Source organism: Saimiri boliviensis, chromosome 19 (assembly GCF_048565385.1).
Source record: "Saimiri boliviensis isolate mSaiBol1 chromosome 19, mSaiBol1.pri, whole genome shotgun sequence".
Classification (NCBI taxonomy): Eukaryota; Metazoa; Chordata; class Mammalia; order Primates; family Cebidae; genus Saimiri; species Saimiri boliviensis.
The window spans coordinates 34,594,871-34,609,881 of NC_133467.1; the positions used below are offsets into that span (position 1 = coordinate 34,594,871).

A 15,011-nucleotide genomic window follows, 5' to 3' on the forward strand; every position below is an offset into this window, starting at 1 on the left:
ACCCAGGAGGCGGAGGTTGCGGTGAGCCGAGGTCGCGCCATTGCACTCCAGCCTGGGTAACAAGAGCGAAACTCTGTCTCAAAAAAAAAAAAAAAAAAAAAAAAAAAGAAGCAAAGAAGGACATTATATAATGATAAAAGGATCAATGCAACAACAAGAAGAGCTAAAGATCCTAAATATATATGCACCCAATACAGGAATACGCAGACATACAAGACTTATAAAGAGACTTAGACTCCCACATAATAATAGTGGGAGACTTCAACATTAATATTAGACACATCAATGAGACAGAAAATTAACAACGATATTCAGGACTTGAACTCAGATCTGGAACAAGTAAATGTAATTAACATTTATAGAACTCTCCACTTTAAATATACAAAATATACACTCTTATCAGTACCACATCATATCAACTTAGAAGTTTAAAAGAAATCTTGGTTGGCTCCTTGTTTGCTATTCTCTTCCCTCATTTTCTTTCATGTCTCCATTATTAAGGACAATTATAGGCCTACCCATATTTAGACTGCATTCTAGCCCGGGCAGCAAAGCAATACCCCCATACTCTCTCCCTCTTCCTCTTTCTCTTTCTTCCTCTTCTTTATAAAAAAAAAAAAAAAAAAAATTCCATGGTCAGGAGCAGTGGCTCATGCCTGTAATCCCAGCACTTTGTGAGGCTGAGGCAAGAGGATCACTTGAGCCCAGGAGTTGGAGACCCTGTCTCAAAAAAAAAAAAAAAAAAAAAAAAAAAATTAAAAAAATTTTTTTTTTTTTTGGCCAGGTACAGTGGCTCACACTTGTAATCCCAGCACTTTGTGGGGCCGAGGTGGGCAGATCGCAACGTCAGGAGTTCAAGACCAACCTGACCAACATGGTAAAACCCTGTCTCTACTAAAAATACAAAAATTAGCTGGGCATGGGGGCGCACACCTGTAATCCTAGCTACTCAGAAGGCTGAGGCAGGAGAATCGCTTGAATCCAGGAGGTGAGGTTGTAGTGAGCCAAGATCACGCCACTGCACTCCAGCCTGGCCAACAGAGCGAGACTCCATCTGAAAAACATTTGGAGTCTCACTCTGTTGCCCAGGCTGGAGTGCAGTCGTGTGATTTCAGCTCATTATACCCTCCACCCGTGAGGTTCAAGCAATTCTCGTGCCTCAGCCTCCTGAGTAGCTGGGATTACAGGAACCTACCACCATGCCCAGCTAAGTTTTGTATTTTCAGTAGAGATGAGGGTTCACCATGTTGGCCAGACTTGTCTAGAACTTCTGACCTCAGGTTATCCACCCATCTCGGCCTCCCAAAGTGCTGAGATTACAAGTGTGGACCACTGGACCCAGCCAAACAAATTTTTTATATCATGACCATTTGCCCCAAGTATCACATTTTATCTTCTTATGCAAATTATAATATCCTTGTGGACAGGAATGCCTTCTGCAATGCTGCTGGGATCTCCAGGGTCCCCAGAACTGTATTAAATCCACAACAGCATGTAAGACACTCCGTAGACTGAGTAACTGGGGCTAAGGTGAGGCCTGGGCTGCCCACCCTGGAGCCCAGGATCCCAGGACCTGAAATGCTTGGGAGGAGGAGCCCTTCCCCAGGAGCCTCTTTTTCACCTCTCTGTCAAGGCCCCTCTTCACCCCATGATGGGACAGTCTCTTGGCCCTGGCTTCCAAGGGTACAAAAGAGGCCACCCAGCTACCCAGGGCATACTGGGTAACTTTACTGGTTTTCTGGACAGACTGGCTGTCATTTTGCGTGGGTTCAAATCCCACCTCTACCACTCATCAGCTGGTGACTTCAGACAACTTCTTTACCTCTATAGTCCTCAGTTTCCTCCTCTGTCAAATGGAGATAACTATCTAGTCCTTACAAAATTACTGAGCAGATTAAGTGAGGTAAAATATATAAAGTCCTCAGTACAGTGCCCAGCATACTGATGTTCTATGTGAGCTACAGTTATTCTTATCTCAAAATAATAGTCCTCATTGCCCCTCCAAGGTATGGTCAGTAACATGGCTCCCCAGAGCCAAAGAGTCTCCTCCCTGGTGGAGGGCAGGTGCTAGTGCATGAGGCTTGTGGCACTTGCATGTGCAGAAACCAACCCAGCAGGGGTAAAAAACAGCTGTCAGGATTTGTTCCCACTAGAGAGAAAAAGCCAAAAGGCTAAATTTAGCAGAAATGAAAGTAACTTTTAAAAACCACATTTACGGCCGGGCGCGGTGGCTCAAGCCTGTAATCCCAGCACTTTGGGAGGCCGAGGCGGGTGGATCACAAGGTCAAGAGATCGAGACCATCCTGGTCAACACGGTGAAACCCCGTCTCTACTAAAAATACAAAAAATTAGCTGGGCATGGTGGCGTGTGCCTGTAATCCCAGCTACTCAGGAGGCTGAGGCAGGAGAATTGCCTGAACCCAGGAGGCGGAGGCTGCGGTGAGCCGAGATCGCGCCATTGCACTCCAGCCTGGGTAACAACAGCGAAACTCCGTCTCAAAAAAAAAAAAAAAAAGAAAAGAAAACCACATTTACTGAGTTTCAAAACTGAGATGACTATATTAACTCTGATTTTAACCTGTTGTTTTTTCTTTGGAGGCCAAGGCAAGGGGATCCCTAGAGCCCAGAAGTTCAAGATCAGCCTAGACAGCATAATGAGACCCTGTCTACACACACACACACACACACACACACACACACACACACAAATAAATAAATAAATAAATTGAGGCCGGGCACAGTGGCTCACACCTGTAATTCCAGCACTTTGGGAGGCCGCAGCAGGCCGATCACCTGAGGTTAGGAGTTTGAGACCAGTCTCACCAACATAGAGAAACCACGTCTCTACTAAAAATACAAAATTAGCCGGGTATAGGTGGTGCATGCCTGTAATCCCAGCTACTTGGGAGGCTGAGGCAGGAGAATCACTTGAACCCGGTAAGCTTACCTCCAGAGATTGCGGTAAACCCCGTCTCTACCAAAACTACAAAAATTAGCTGAGTATGGTGGTGGGTGCCTGTAATCCCAGCTACTAGGAGGGATGCTGAGGCAAGAGCCTCCAGATTGCACCATTACACTCCCAGCTTGAGCAACAAGAGTGAAACTCTGTCTCAAAAAAAAAAAAAAAAAAAAAAAAAAAAAAAAAAAAAATTGGCTAGGCACAGTGGCTCATGCCTGTAATCCCAGCACTTTGGAAGGCTGAAGCAGGGGTGAAGGGGATCACTTGAGGTCAGGAGTTCGATACCAGCCTGGACCAATACAGTGAAACCCTATCTCTACTGAAAATACAAAAATTAGCCAGATGTAGTGGTACATGCCTGTAATCCCAGCTACTTGGGAGGCTGAGACAGAAGAATCGCTTGAACCCGGGCGGTGGAGACTGCAGTGAGCGGAGATTGTGCTGCTCCACTCCAGCCTGGGAGACACCCGGGAGTTCAAGATCAGCCTAGACAGCATAATGAGACCCTGTCCACACACACACACACACACACACACACACACACACACACCAATAAATAAATAAATGTAAATAAATAAATCAAAAATAAAATAAATGTAAATAAATCTGACTTCAAAAATATTTAAGCACAGAGTCAGGCTCTGGTCTTTTGTCAATCTGTTGGTTTACATATGCAGATAAATGTGCAGGGCAGCATGGAAAGATAAAAAAGGCAGACAACGCTAAGGGAGCCAAAAAAGGAGCCAGGGCTTGCCTTCCTCCCCCGTGATAACCTGCGCGCAGCCCAGCTGAAGGCCTGTTTCACAGGTTGTCCACCAGAGGGCAGGCGGGGACCAGCGCTTCAGTCCCAGTGACGGCGTGGAGGGCCAGGAGGGCTGAGAACAAAAATAAATAGAAGCTGGGGACATAAAGGCAGAAGAATGGTACAATGGACTTTAGGGACTGGGGGAAAGGGTGGAAAGGGGATGAGGGATAAAAGACTACCATTGGGTACAGTGTACACTGCTCCGGTGGTGGGTGCACCAAAATCTCAGAAATCACCACTAAAGAACTTATCCATGTAACCAAATACCACCTGTTCCCCAAAAAACTACCAAAAATTTAAAAATAAAATAAAATAAAGGCTGGGGACTGGAGTGACAGAAATTCCTGCTCTTTATCCTCTATTCACCAACTATACAGCTGTCCTTTTCATTAAGAAATGCTTCTCATCTGGGTGCGGTGGCTCATACCTGTAATCTCAGTACTTCGGAAGGCTAAATTGGGTGGATTACCTTAAGTCAGGAGTTCCAGACCAGCCTGGCCAACACGGCGAAACCCCATCTCTACCAAAAACACAAAAGCTGCCTGGGTGTGGTGGTGGGTGCCTGTAATCCCAGCTACTAGGGAGGCTGAGGCAGGAGAATCGTTTAAACCCAGGAGGCGGAGTTTGCAGTGAGCCAAGATTGCACCACTGCACCCCAGCCTGAGCGACAGAGCAAGACTTTGACTCAAAAAGGAAAAAAAAAAAAAAAGTTGTCTCCATTTGGCCTTTTTCTCTCTCTTCTAGTCCTGTGTATACTAGGCAGCCCCAGACTGAGAAAGGGAGAGGAGGAAAGAAGCAGCAGAGAAATGTCTCAACAAAAATAAGAGGAAAATCTCCAGGCCAGTGATTCAAGATGAATGGCTGTATTAAAAGATTTTCCTGGCTTGGTGTGGTGGCTTATGCCTGTAATTCCAGCACTCTGGGAGGCTGAGCCAGGTGAATCACAAGGTCAGGAGATCGAGATCATCCTGGCTAACACGGTGAAACCCTGTCTACTAAAAACATAAAAAATTAGCTGGGCATGATGGCACACACCTGTAGTCCCAGCTACTCGGGAGGCTGAGGCAGGAGAACTGCTTGATCCTGGGAGGCAGGGGTTGCAGTGAGCCAAGATGGCACTACTGCAGCCTGGGTGACAGGGTAAGACTCTGTCTCAAAAAAAAAGGTTTGTCTTTAAAAATTAGTCTTTCAACAGGTACAAAGTTACAATTAGATAGGAGGTACAGGTTCTGATGTTGCACAGTAAAGTGACTGTGGTTAACAGTAAAATAGTACATATTACCAAATAGCTAGAAGAGAGGCTTTTGAAGGTTCTCACCACAAAGAAATGATAAACACATGAGAGGACATGCTAATTACTCTGAATGGATCCTTATACAACATAGATATGCACCCTGTAAATATGTACAGTTACAATGTGTCCATTAAAATAAATACTTAGGGCCGGGCGCAGTGGCTCAGCCTGTAATCCCAGCACTTTGGGAGGCCGAGGCGGGTGGATCACGAGGTCAAGAGATCGAGACCATCCTGGTCAACATGGTGAAACCCTGTCTCTACTAAAAAAATACAAAAAATTAGCTGGGCATGGTGGCACGTGCCTGTAATCCCAGCTACTCAGGAGGCTGAGGCAGGAGAATTGCCTGAGCCCAGGAGGCGGAGGTTGTGGTGAGCCGAGATCGCGCCATTGCACTCCAGCCTGGGTAACAAGAGCGAACTCCGTCTCAAAAAAAAAAAAAAAAAAAAAAAAAAAATCTGAAATTGGGATGCTTTTCCTGAAAAAGATGGAGAAAGCCTTGTGGTTTGATAAATATTAGCATGACAATAAAAAATGCCAGCAGGGGCCAGGCGCGGTGGCTCCTGCCTGTAATCCCAGCACTTTGGGAGGCCGAGGTGGGTGGATGACAAGGTCAAGAGATCGAGACCATCCTGGCCAACATGGTGAAACCCCGTCTCTAATTAAAAAAAAAAAAAAAAAAAAAAAATTAGCTGGGCATGGTGGCGTTCGCCTGTAGTCCCAGCTACTTGGGAGGCTGAGAGAGGAGCATTGCTTGAACCCAGGAGGCAGAGGTTGCAGTGACCCAAGCTCGGCGACACAGCAAGACTCTGTCTCAAAAAAAAAAAAAATGCCAAAAAATGCCAGCAGGATAATTGTATTCATTTAACAGACATTTACTGAGCACCGACCAGGTACCAGGCCAAGTTCGGTGGTACAAACCCAATTCCTGCCGTCAAAGGGATTGCAGATCAGCCTCCAGGAAAATGAGTACGAGACAGCACGGAGTCCTAGCAAGGGCTCGGGGAAGGCTCCCTAGAGGAAGCAATGTCAGAGAGAGAAGCAGGAGCTGGCTACAGGACAGAAGAGCAGCATGTAGTAAGCTCAGGCAGTGTAGCTGAAGGGCAGTGTGTGTGTGTGTGTGTGTGCGTGTGTGTGTGCACGCACATGTGCATATATGTGCATGTGTGTGCACGCACATGTGCATATATGTGCATGTGTGTGAAGATGAAGTAATAACCAGAAACCAAGGACTGACTAGTGCCAGGCCGTGTTCTATGTACTCTACATAACTCATTGAATCCTTACCATGACTTTATGAGATAGGTCCTATCATCATCACCCCCATTTTTCAGAGGAGGAAGCTGAGGCAGAGAGAAGCCTGCCCAAGGTCACACGAAACCAGCATGTGATGGAGCCAGGTGGACTCAATCCAGGCTATCTGGCCGTGGTGGCTTCCAGGCAGGGCCAGACACAGAGTCTAGAGTGTGGATGTATCATGATGGGAGGAGCCAGAAAAGGGTCTGAAGCAGAGATGTGATATGAACAGATTTACACCTTAGGACGCACACTCGGCTGCTGTGTGGGGGTGGACTCCGGAAGCACAGCTGAGACGACAGCAGCCCAGAGCAAGGCAGAAACGGCAGGGACAGAAAGAGGTGGCTGGTCTGGAAACATGCGGAGGAGAGAGTATGAGCATGCCAGGCCTGGAGCCACACACCACAGTCTGATGACTCATGCCCACCCTTCAGAAACAAATCACCATGAGTAGCACACATCACCTGCACATTCAAAGAGGATGAGATATTTCCGAGGCATTTACAGTCAGAATAGTTTATATATTAAACCACTCTTTTTTCCTGTGACGAACTATTTCCTATGAACACCAACAGTCTTTGCCACTAGTTTAAAACTCTATGAGTTCATTACAAATGCAGTTAGCTTGCTTTCTTGGTCACTGTCAGAGGTAGACTTTAAGTCACTTTATGTGTCTTACCATGTGCGGCATATCTCAGGCCAGGAGACTAGACCACAAGGACATTTCTAAGTATGGCATCTAAGAGTTTAAGAACTGTTGGCCAGGCACAGTGGCTCACACCTGTAATCCCAGCACTTTGGGAGGCCGAGGCGGGTGGATCACCTGAAGTCGGGAGTTCAAGACCAGACTGACCAACATAGAGAAACCCCACCTACTAAAAATACCAAATTAGTCAGGCGTGGTGGCGCATGCCTATAATCCCAGCTACTTGGGAGGCTGAGACAGGAGAATTGCTTGAATCCAGGAGGTGAAGGTTGCAGTGAGTAGAGATCGAACCACTGCACTCCAGCCTGCATGACAGAACAAGACTCTTGTCTCTTATTTTTTTTTTTTTTTGTTTTTTTGAGAGAGTCTCACTCTGTCACCAGGTACCAGGCTGGAGTGCAGTGGCGTGACCTCAGCTCACTGCAACCTCTGCCTCCCAGGTTCAAGCAATTCTCCTGCCTCAGCCTCCTGAGTAGCTGGGATTACAGGCACGTGCCACCATGCCCAGCTAATTTTTTTGTGTTTTTAGTAGAGATGCGGTTTTACCATGTTGGCCAGGATGGTCTCGATCTCTTGACCTCATGATCCGCCCGCCTCGGCCTCCAAAAGTGCTGGGATAACAGGCGTGAGCCACCGCGCCCGGCCAAGACTCTGTCTCAAAAACAGACAAAAAAAAAGAGAACTGTCAAACGTCTCTTGCCCCCATAGTCCCCATAAACCAGCACATGCGGCACAGTTGCCAGGGTGCTATAAGCAGCTGTAGCAGACCCAGCTTCTCTCCGAATAGTACTCACTGGTCCACAATCTGAGCCCCACTAACGATGCCTCTAACTGACTGCCTCTCTTGTGTGATCACAAGGTCAGGAGTTTGAAACCAGCCTGGCCAAGACGGTGAAACCCCGTCTCTACCAAAAATACAAAAATTAGCCGGGCATGGTGGCAGGCGCCTGTAATCCCAGCTACATGGGAGGCTGCGGCAGAGAATTGCTTGAACCTGGGAGGCAGAGATTGCAGTGAGCCGAGATCATACCACTGCACTCCAGCCTGGGTGTCAGAGTGAGACTCCATCTCAAAAAAAAAAAAAAAAAAAAAAAGGCAGGAAAGCACTTGAAGTTCCAGGCAATGAGGAGGGCAGTATGACTGAGTATAACTGCAGCGGGGCACAAGAGGTAGGCATGGCCCAGAAGCCCTGGTGAGAAGCAAGGGACAGTCACTGAAGGCTTTCTGCAGCAGCGAAACATCAGATGGGAGGAGGGGGTGAAGTAAAGAGATGGTAACATTCACACGTTTAAAGGACAGGATGAGGAAGAGGAGCCAGGAAGGAGCAGCTAGTGAGGTAAAGGGGCAGAGAATGATGTCAGAAGCCAAGGGAGAAATCTGAACAGAGAAGTGGTTGACAATGTTAAAGACTACAAGGAAAGCAAGTAGGTTAAAGATTTTAAAAATATATGCCAGGCACGGTGGTTCACACCTGTAATCCCAGCACTTTGGGAGGCCGAGGTAGGTGGATCACCTGATGTTAGGAGCTCGAGATCAGCCTGGCTAACATGTTGAAACTCCGTCTCTACTAAAAATACAAAAATTAGCCAGGCATAGTGGCACTTGTCTGTAATCCTAGCTACTCGGGAGGCTGAAGCAGGAGAACTGCTTAAACCCAGGAGGCGGAGGTTGCAGTGAGCTGAGATCGAGCCACTGTACTCCAGCCTGAGCAACAGAGCGAGACTCCTCTCAAAAAAAGAAAAAAATAAGTAAAGAGTATATGCCCTAAGTGCATGCAAAAAAGCAATAAATAAATAAATAAATAAAAATAAAGCAAAAAAAAAAAAAGGAAGCAAAGAGTAAAAAGATGAAACAGCTAACAGAAGAAAACGTTGAAGATTATCCTTGTGACCTAGATTTGGGCATAACCTTTATAAACAATATCCCAAGGGCTGGGCATGGTGGCTCACGCCTGTAATCCCAGCACTTTGGGAGGTGGAGGCAGGCAGATCTCCTGAGGTCAGGAGTTTGGGACCAGCCTGGTCAAAATGGTAAAACCCCGTCTCTACCAAAAATACAAAATAAGCCGGGGTTGGTGGTATGCACCTGCAGTCCCAGGTACTTGGGAGGCAGAGGCACAAGAATTGCTTGAACCTGGGAGAAGGAGGCTGCAGTGAGCTGAGATCACACCACTGCACTGCAGCCTGGGTGACACAGCGAGACTCCATCTCAAAAAAAAAAATAATAATAATAATAAAATTAAATAAGACCCTAAAAGCACAAATCATAAGGTGAAAAAAAAATGAATGGAAATCATTAAATGAAAATTAGGGGAAAAAAATAAACGAATTAGGCAGTACTTGGCATTTTTTAAATGGCTCTTTGAGTTAGTCAAGAGGCTGAGAAAAGGAGAGTCACGAGGATCCATACAGCTCATGAAGGGTCTGCAGGGATAACTGCATTTCCCTTCTGCGTCATCCTCGTGGGGGAAAGTGGAAACAATTAAAATATGTGCTGCTTTTTATTTAATTAAAGACTTCTGGCTGGGAGCAGTGGCTCATGCCTGTAATCCCACCACTTTGGGAGGCCAAGGTGAGCAGATCACAAGGTCAGGATATCGAGACCATCCTGGCTAACACAGTGAAACCCCATCTCTACTAAAAATACCAAAAAATTAGCCAATGTGGTGGCGGGTGCCTGTAGTCCCAGCTACTTGGGAGGCGGAGGCAGGAAAATCGCTTGAACCCAGTGCAGAGGTTGCAGTGAGCTGAGATCGCACCACAACACTCCAGCCTGGGTGACAGAATGAGACTCAGTCTCAAAAAATCACACACACACACAAAAAGACTTCTGTTCCTCAAAGGACACCATCAACAAAGTTAACAACCAATAGACAGATATTTCCTTCTATACTAGGAACTCTAGTAAATCAACAAGTAGAACCCCCCCACCTCATTTTTAAAAAAGTCTGAAAATCAAAGGAGGAAATGAGCTGGCAGTTCTCAGAAGAGGAAGCCAAAACAACTAAGTACATGAAGAAATCCCCAAACCTTCAAGGAATCAGGGACATACAAATTAAAATGAGACATCACTTTCATACCTGGCAGAATGACAAATACCAGAATGATAAAAACCCACTAATGGTGAGGATGTAGGGGACAAGAACAGCTTTTCTGGAAAGCAATCCGAAGGAACACAGGTAGGCGTAAACTCCAGGATCTAGTGATCCCTCTCCCAGTTATATGTCTCAGAGAAATTCCAGCACTAGCTCATGAGCAAATATATAAGGACATTCACCCTGGAAGAATTTATGGATGAGGAGCTGGAGGCAACCAGGAGTCAGTGATAGGAAATGGGTAAGTGGTGAAAGCATATCAAGGACTGACATGTAGCACTAAGAAGCTATGAGCCGCTGGGCGCGGTGGCTCACGCCTGTAATCCCAGCACTTTGGGAGGCTGAGGTGGGTGGATCACGAGGTCAAGAGATCGAGACCATCCTGGTCAACATGGTGAAACCCCGTCTCTACTAAAAATACAAAAAAATTAGCTGGGCATGGTGGCGCGTGCCTATAATCCCAGCTACTCAGGAGGCTGAGGCAGGAGAATTGCCTGAACCCAGGAGGCGGTGGTTGCGGTGAGCCGAGATTGTGCCATTGCACTCCAGCCTGGGTAACAGAGCGAAACTCCGTCTCAAAAAAACAAACAAACAAACAAAAAAAAGAAGCTATGAGCCATGTGCACTTTTAGACATGGTTAGATCTTTTTCCTTTTCTTTCTTTTTGAGGTGGAGACTCACTCTGTTGCCCAGGCTGGAGTGCTATGGCACAATCTCACTTTACTGCAACCTCTGCCTCCCCGGTTCAAGTGATTCTCCTGCCTCAGCCTCCTGAGTAGCTGGGATTACTGGTGGGCGTCATGATACCCAGCTAATTTTTATATTTTTAGTAGACATGGAGTTTCACCATGTTGGCCTGGCTGGTCTCGAACTCCTGACCTCAAGTAATCAGCCTGCCTCGGCATTCCAAAGTGCTGGAATTACAAGCGTGAGCCACCACACTTGGCCTGACATGGTTAGATCTTGAAAACAATGTTGTTGAGTAAAAAAGGCATATGTAGCACAATATTATTCATATAAATTTAAAACATACATAGACAAAAACATAACATATTTTACAAGGATACAAACAGTCAAATGCCACTTCCTTACCCTCCTCCTCACTCTGACTCCTCTTCCCCACTGCTCTCTATTTCTTTACTCTGATTCTATTTTTTAAATTTATTTATTTTTATTGCATTTTAGGTTTTGGGGTACATGTGAAGAACATGCAAGATTGTTGCATAGGTACACACGTGGCAGTGTGATTGCTGCCTTCCTCCCCTTCACCTATATCTGGCATTTCTCCCCATGCTATCTCTCCCCAACTCCCCACCTCCCCCCCATTTTATTTTTATTTTTATTTTTGAGACAGAGTCTTGCTCTGTCACCCAGGCTGGAGTGTAGTGGTGAGATTTTGGCTCACTGCAACCTCTGCCTCCTGGGTTCAAGCAATTCTCCTGCTTCAGCCTCCCAAGTAGTGGGGATTACAGGGGTGCACCACCAGGTCCAGCTAATTTTTGTATCTGTAGTAGAGATGGGGTTTTGCCACCTTGGCCAGGCTGGTCTTGAACTTCTGACCTCAAGTAATCCACCTGCCTCCACCTCCCAAAGTGTTGGGATTACAGGTGCGAGCCACCGTGCCAGGCTCAATTTTACTTTTTTTTTTTTTTTTTTTTTTTTTTACAGTACTAGAATGTCTACTCCATGAAGATTGGAACCTTGTCAATCTTGATCAGTGCTATATGTCCAACAACTAGAACAAACTCTGGGCCACTGGCAATGGTCAATAAATATTTGTATTATAAATAAATGGCTGAGGGGGGTGGATCACCTGAGGTCAGGAGTTTGAGACCAGCTTGGCCAACATGAAGAAATCCCCATCTCTACTAAAAATATGAAAATTAGCTGGGTGTGGTGGTACACGCCTGTAATCCCAGCTACTCGGGAGGCTGAGGCAGGATAATCACTAGAACCTGGGAGGCAGAGGTTGCAATCAGCCGAGATTGCGCCACTACACTCCAGCCTCATCAACAAAGCAAGACCCTGTCTCATAAATAAATAAGCTGTGCACAGCGGCTCATGCCTGTAATCCCAGCACTTCTGGAGGCCAAGGTGGGAAGATCACTTAAGCCTCTGAGTTTGAGATCAGTTTGGGCAACAAAGCGAGATCTCATCTCTAAAAGAAATAAAATAAAGTAAAAAAATGGGGGACATATAACCAAGAGTAAGTAGGGACTATGGGAGGGGAGACAAGGGCCAGAATGAGTAGGGAAAAATAAACGAGGGAGGGAACTTGCCGGGACATATGATGATGTGCCATGGTTCATAAAAGTAATTACAACTTATTTTATCAAATTCATTATTATGGCGAACTAGGCCCTGCATAATAAGGCTGTCAGCTGCCTCTCCAGCCTCATCTCATTTTACTCTGATGACTATGCTGTAGCCAAGGTTTCTGCCAGTTCCCGGAATATCTGATCACCTCTGAGACTTTGCACAAGCTGTCCCCTTTGCCTACACACTCTTTTTGAAATTCTTCAAAAAGCTGGTTCCAGCTAGGCACAGTGGCTCATGTCTGTAATCCCAGCACTTTGGGAGGCCAAGGTAGGTGGATCGCTTGAGCTCAGGAGTTTGAGACCAGCCTGGGCAACATGGTGAAACCCTGTCCCTGCTGAAAATACAAAAATTAATTGGGTGTGGTGGCAGGCTCCTGTAATCCCAGCTACTTGGGAGGCTGAGGCAGGAGAATCACCTGCGAGGTGGAAGTTGCAGTGAGCAGAGATCAAGCCACTACACTCCAGCCTGGGCAATAGAGCTAGACTCTGCCTCAAAAAAAAAAAAAAAAAAGAAAGAAAGAAAGAAAGAAAAGAAAAAAAGGTTCCTTTTCATTCTTCAAGTTTCAGCTGAAATGTCACCTTTCAGAATTGGCACCCTAACCATCCTATTTTTTCTTTCTTTTTTAAAGGCAGGATCTTGCTCTGTCACCTAGGCTGAAATGCAATGGGGCTATTATAACTCACGGAAGCCTCAAACTCCCGGGCTCAAATGATCCTCCTGCCTCAGCCTCCCAAAGCACTGGGATTACAGGCATGAGTCACTGTGCTGGCCTTATCCTACCAGGCTGTGTGATGAAGTTGTTGGCGCCTCTGCCCATTGAATGCAAGCTCCAAAAAGACAGAGGCCTGTCTGCCTTATGGTACCCGGAGCACCTGACACAGAAAAGGTACTCAAATATTTGATGAGTCATAAGTGAAAAGAAAGATCAAAACGTGTAGGAAAGGTAAAGTACTGAACCCAGGAGGGATGGACTGGGAAAAGATGAGAGTCCTGATGAAGCCAAAGGACGGGGAAGTGGGAATAGAGAGGGCTAGGAGGAGAGGCTGGGTCAGGGCACCAAACTCCTGGAAGCATTTCAACACTGATGTGCTGGGGTGGTGGGATCATGGGCAAAACTCTTGAATCAGATACATTATGTACAAGTCGAGACAGGAAAAATGTTTCTTTTTTTTTTTTGAGACGGAGTTTCGCTCTTGTTACCCAGGCTGGAGTGCAATGGCGCGATCTCGGCTCACCGCAACCTCCGCCTCCTGGGCTCAGGCAATTCTCCTGCCTCAGCCTCCTGAGTAGCTGGGATTACAGGCACGCGCCACCACGCCCAGCTAATTTTTTTGTATTTTTAGTAGAGACGGGGTTTCACCATGTTGACCAGGATGGTCTCGATCTCTCGACCTCGTGATCCACCCGCCTCGGCCTCCCAAAGTGCTGGGATTACAGGCTTGAGCCACCGCGCCCGGCCTGGAAAAATGTTTCTTTTTATGGTAATACACTTAATCCCGGCAATCTCCCAGTGAAGAAGATATTCCCATAATAGATAACAGATCTTTCTAGTGGCAGGTCCTGTCCCAGGCGCCTTTGGTGTATTTACTCATTTCATTCTCAAAAATGAGAAAGGTACTACTATTGTCACTTGACTGATGAGAAGCCGACGAGGGACAGGGGGCTTATGTCTCGCTCAGATAGGCGTGGGCCGAGATTTAAACCGTGATCTGTAGCCGGGCGCGGTAGCCCGAGCCTGTAGTCCCGGTTACTTGGGAGGCTGGGGCGGGAAGATCGCTTGAGCCCAGGAGGTCGAGGCTGCAGTGATCACGCCACTGCACTCGAGCCTGAGCGACAGCGTAAGGCCCTGTCTCAAAACTAATAATAATAAAAATAAAACAAACCCTGCTCTAATTTGCAAAGGCTCTATGTTTCCTCCCAATCGCCTTAAAATTTAGTGCAAACGGGGCTTCCTGGAAGGAGTAGCTAGCTATCCCGGTCCGCTACAGGTTATCGGCGCGTGAAAACCCAGACACCTCCGGCTCAGGATTTGACAGGGTCTTCTGAGCTGACTGCCCCGCCCCCGCCGTGGACCCACGTGATCGCACGCCGGTCAGCGGCCGTCCTGATCTCGCGGGATTTGAAATTCCGTGCGGACAAACGCTCCTACTGCGGCTCCTGCACTTTACCTCCCGGCGGCGACCAGCTTTTGAAGAAAAGTGTCCACCATGGTGTCCAGGAGCTTCACCCTCGAAATGGTAGTTCCGGGTGGCACAGATTCCGGAGACGACTCCTCATGCCTTTTTTCCTCACAGCTGCCGCCTAGATCGGCGCTGCTTGCTTCGGCCATTTTGAAGTTGAACCGCTAAGTCTAACTGGTCCGGCCTCCCCGTCCTCCGAAGCCCCCGATTGGCCACTCCCACGACGGGCGCCTCCGATTGGAAGCGGCAGAATGTCTGTCACCGAGCAGGGCGGGGGTCGGGAAGTTGCCGGAGGCTGAGGGACGCGGGAAGGCGTGGCTACGCGCGGAGGGATGTCCGCGACCCGAAAAATACGCGC

The 15,011-nt window shown here is 47.1% G+C and overlaps 1 protein-coding gene across 3 annotated transcripts in view; it reads right to left on the reverse strand.

Annotated features, from left to right (window-relative positions):
- PMF1 (polyamine modulated factor 1) overlaps positions 1-14,846 on the reverse strand; it is a 30,997-nt gene extending 16,151 nt beyond the window's left edge. For 2 of the 3 annotated variants that reach the window (XM_074389629.1, XM_010348452.2), the window contains exon 1: positions 14,642-14,846. In XM_074389629.1, the coding sequence (XP_074245730.1) occupies positions 14,642-14,802 (161 nt within the window). In that variant the 5' untranslated portion in view covers positions 14,803-14,846. The remainder of the gene's footprint in view (positions 1-14,641) is intronic. The other variant, XM_003937833.4, reaches the window with a different exon arrangement.
- Positions 14,847-15,011: the final 165 nt, after the last annotated feature.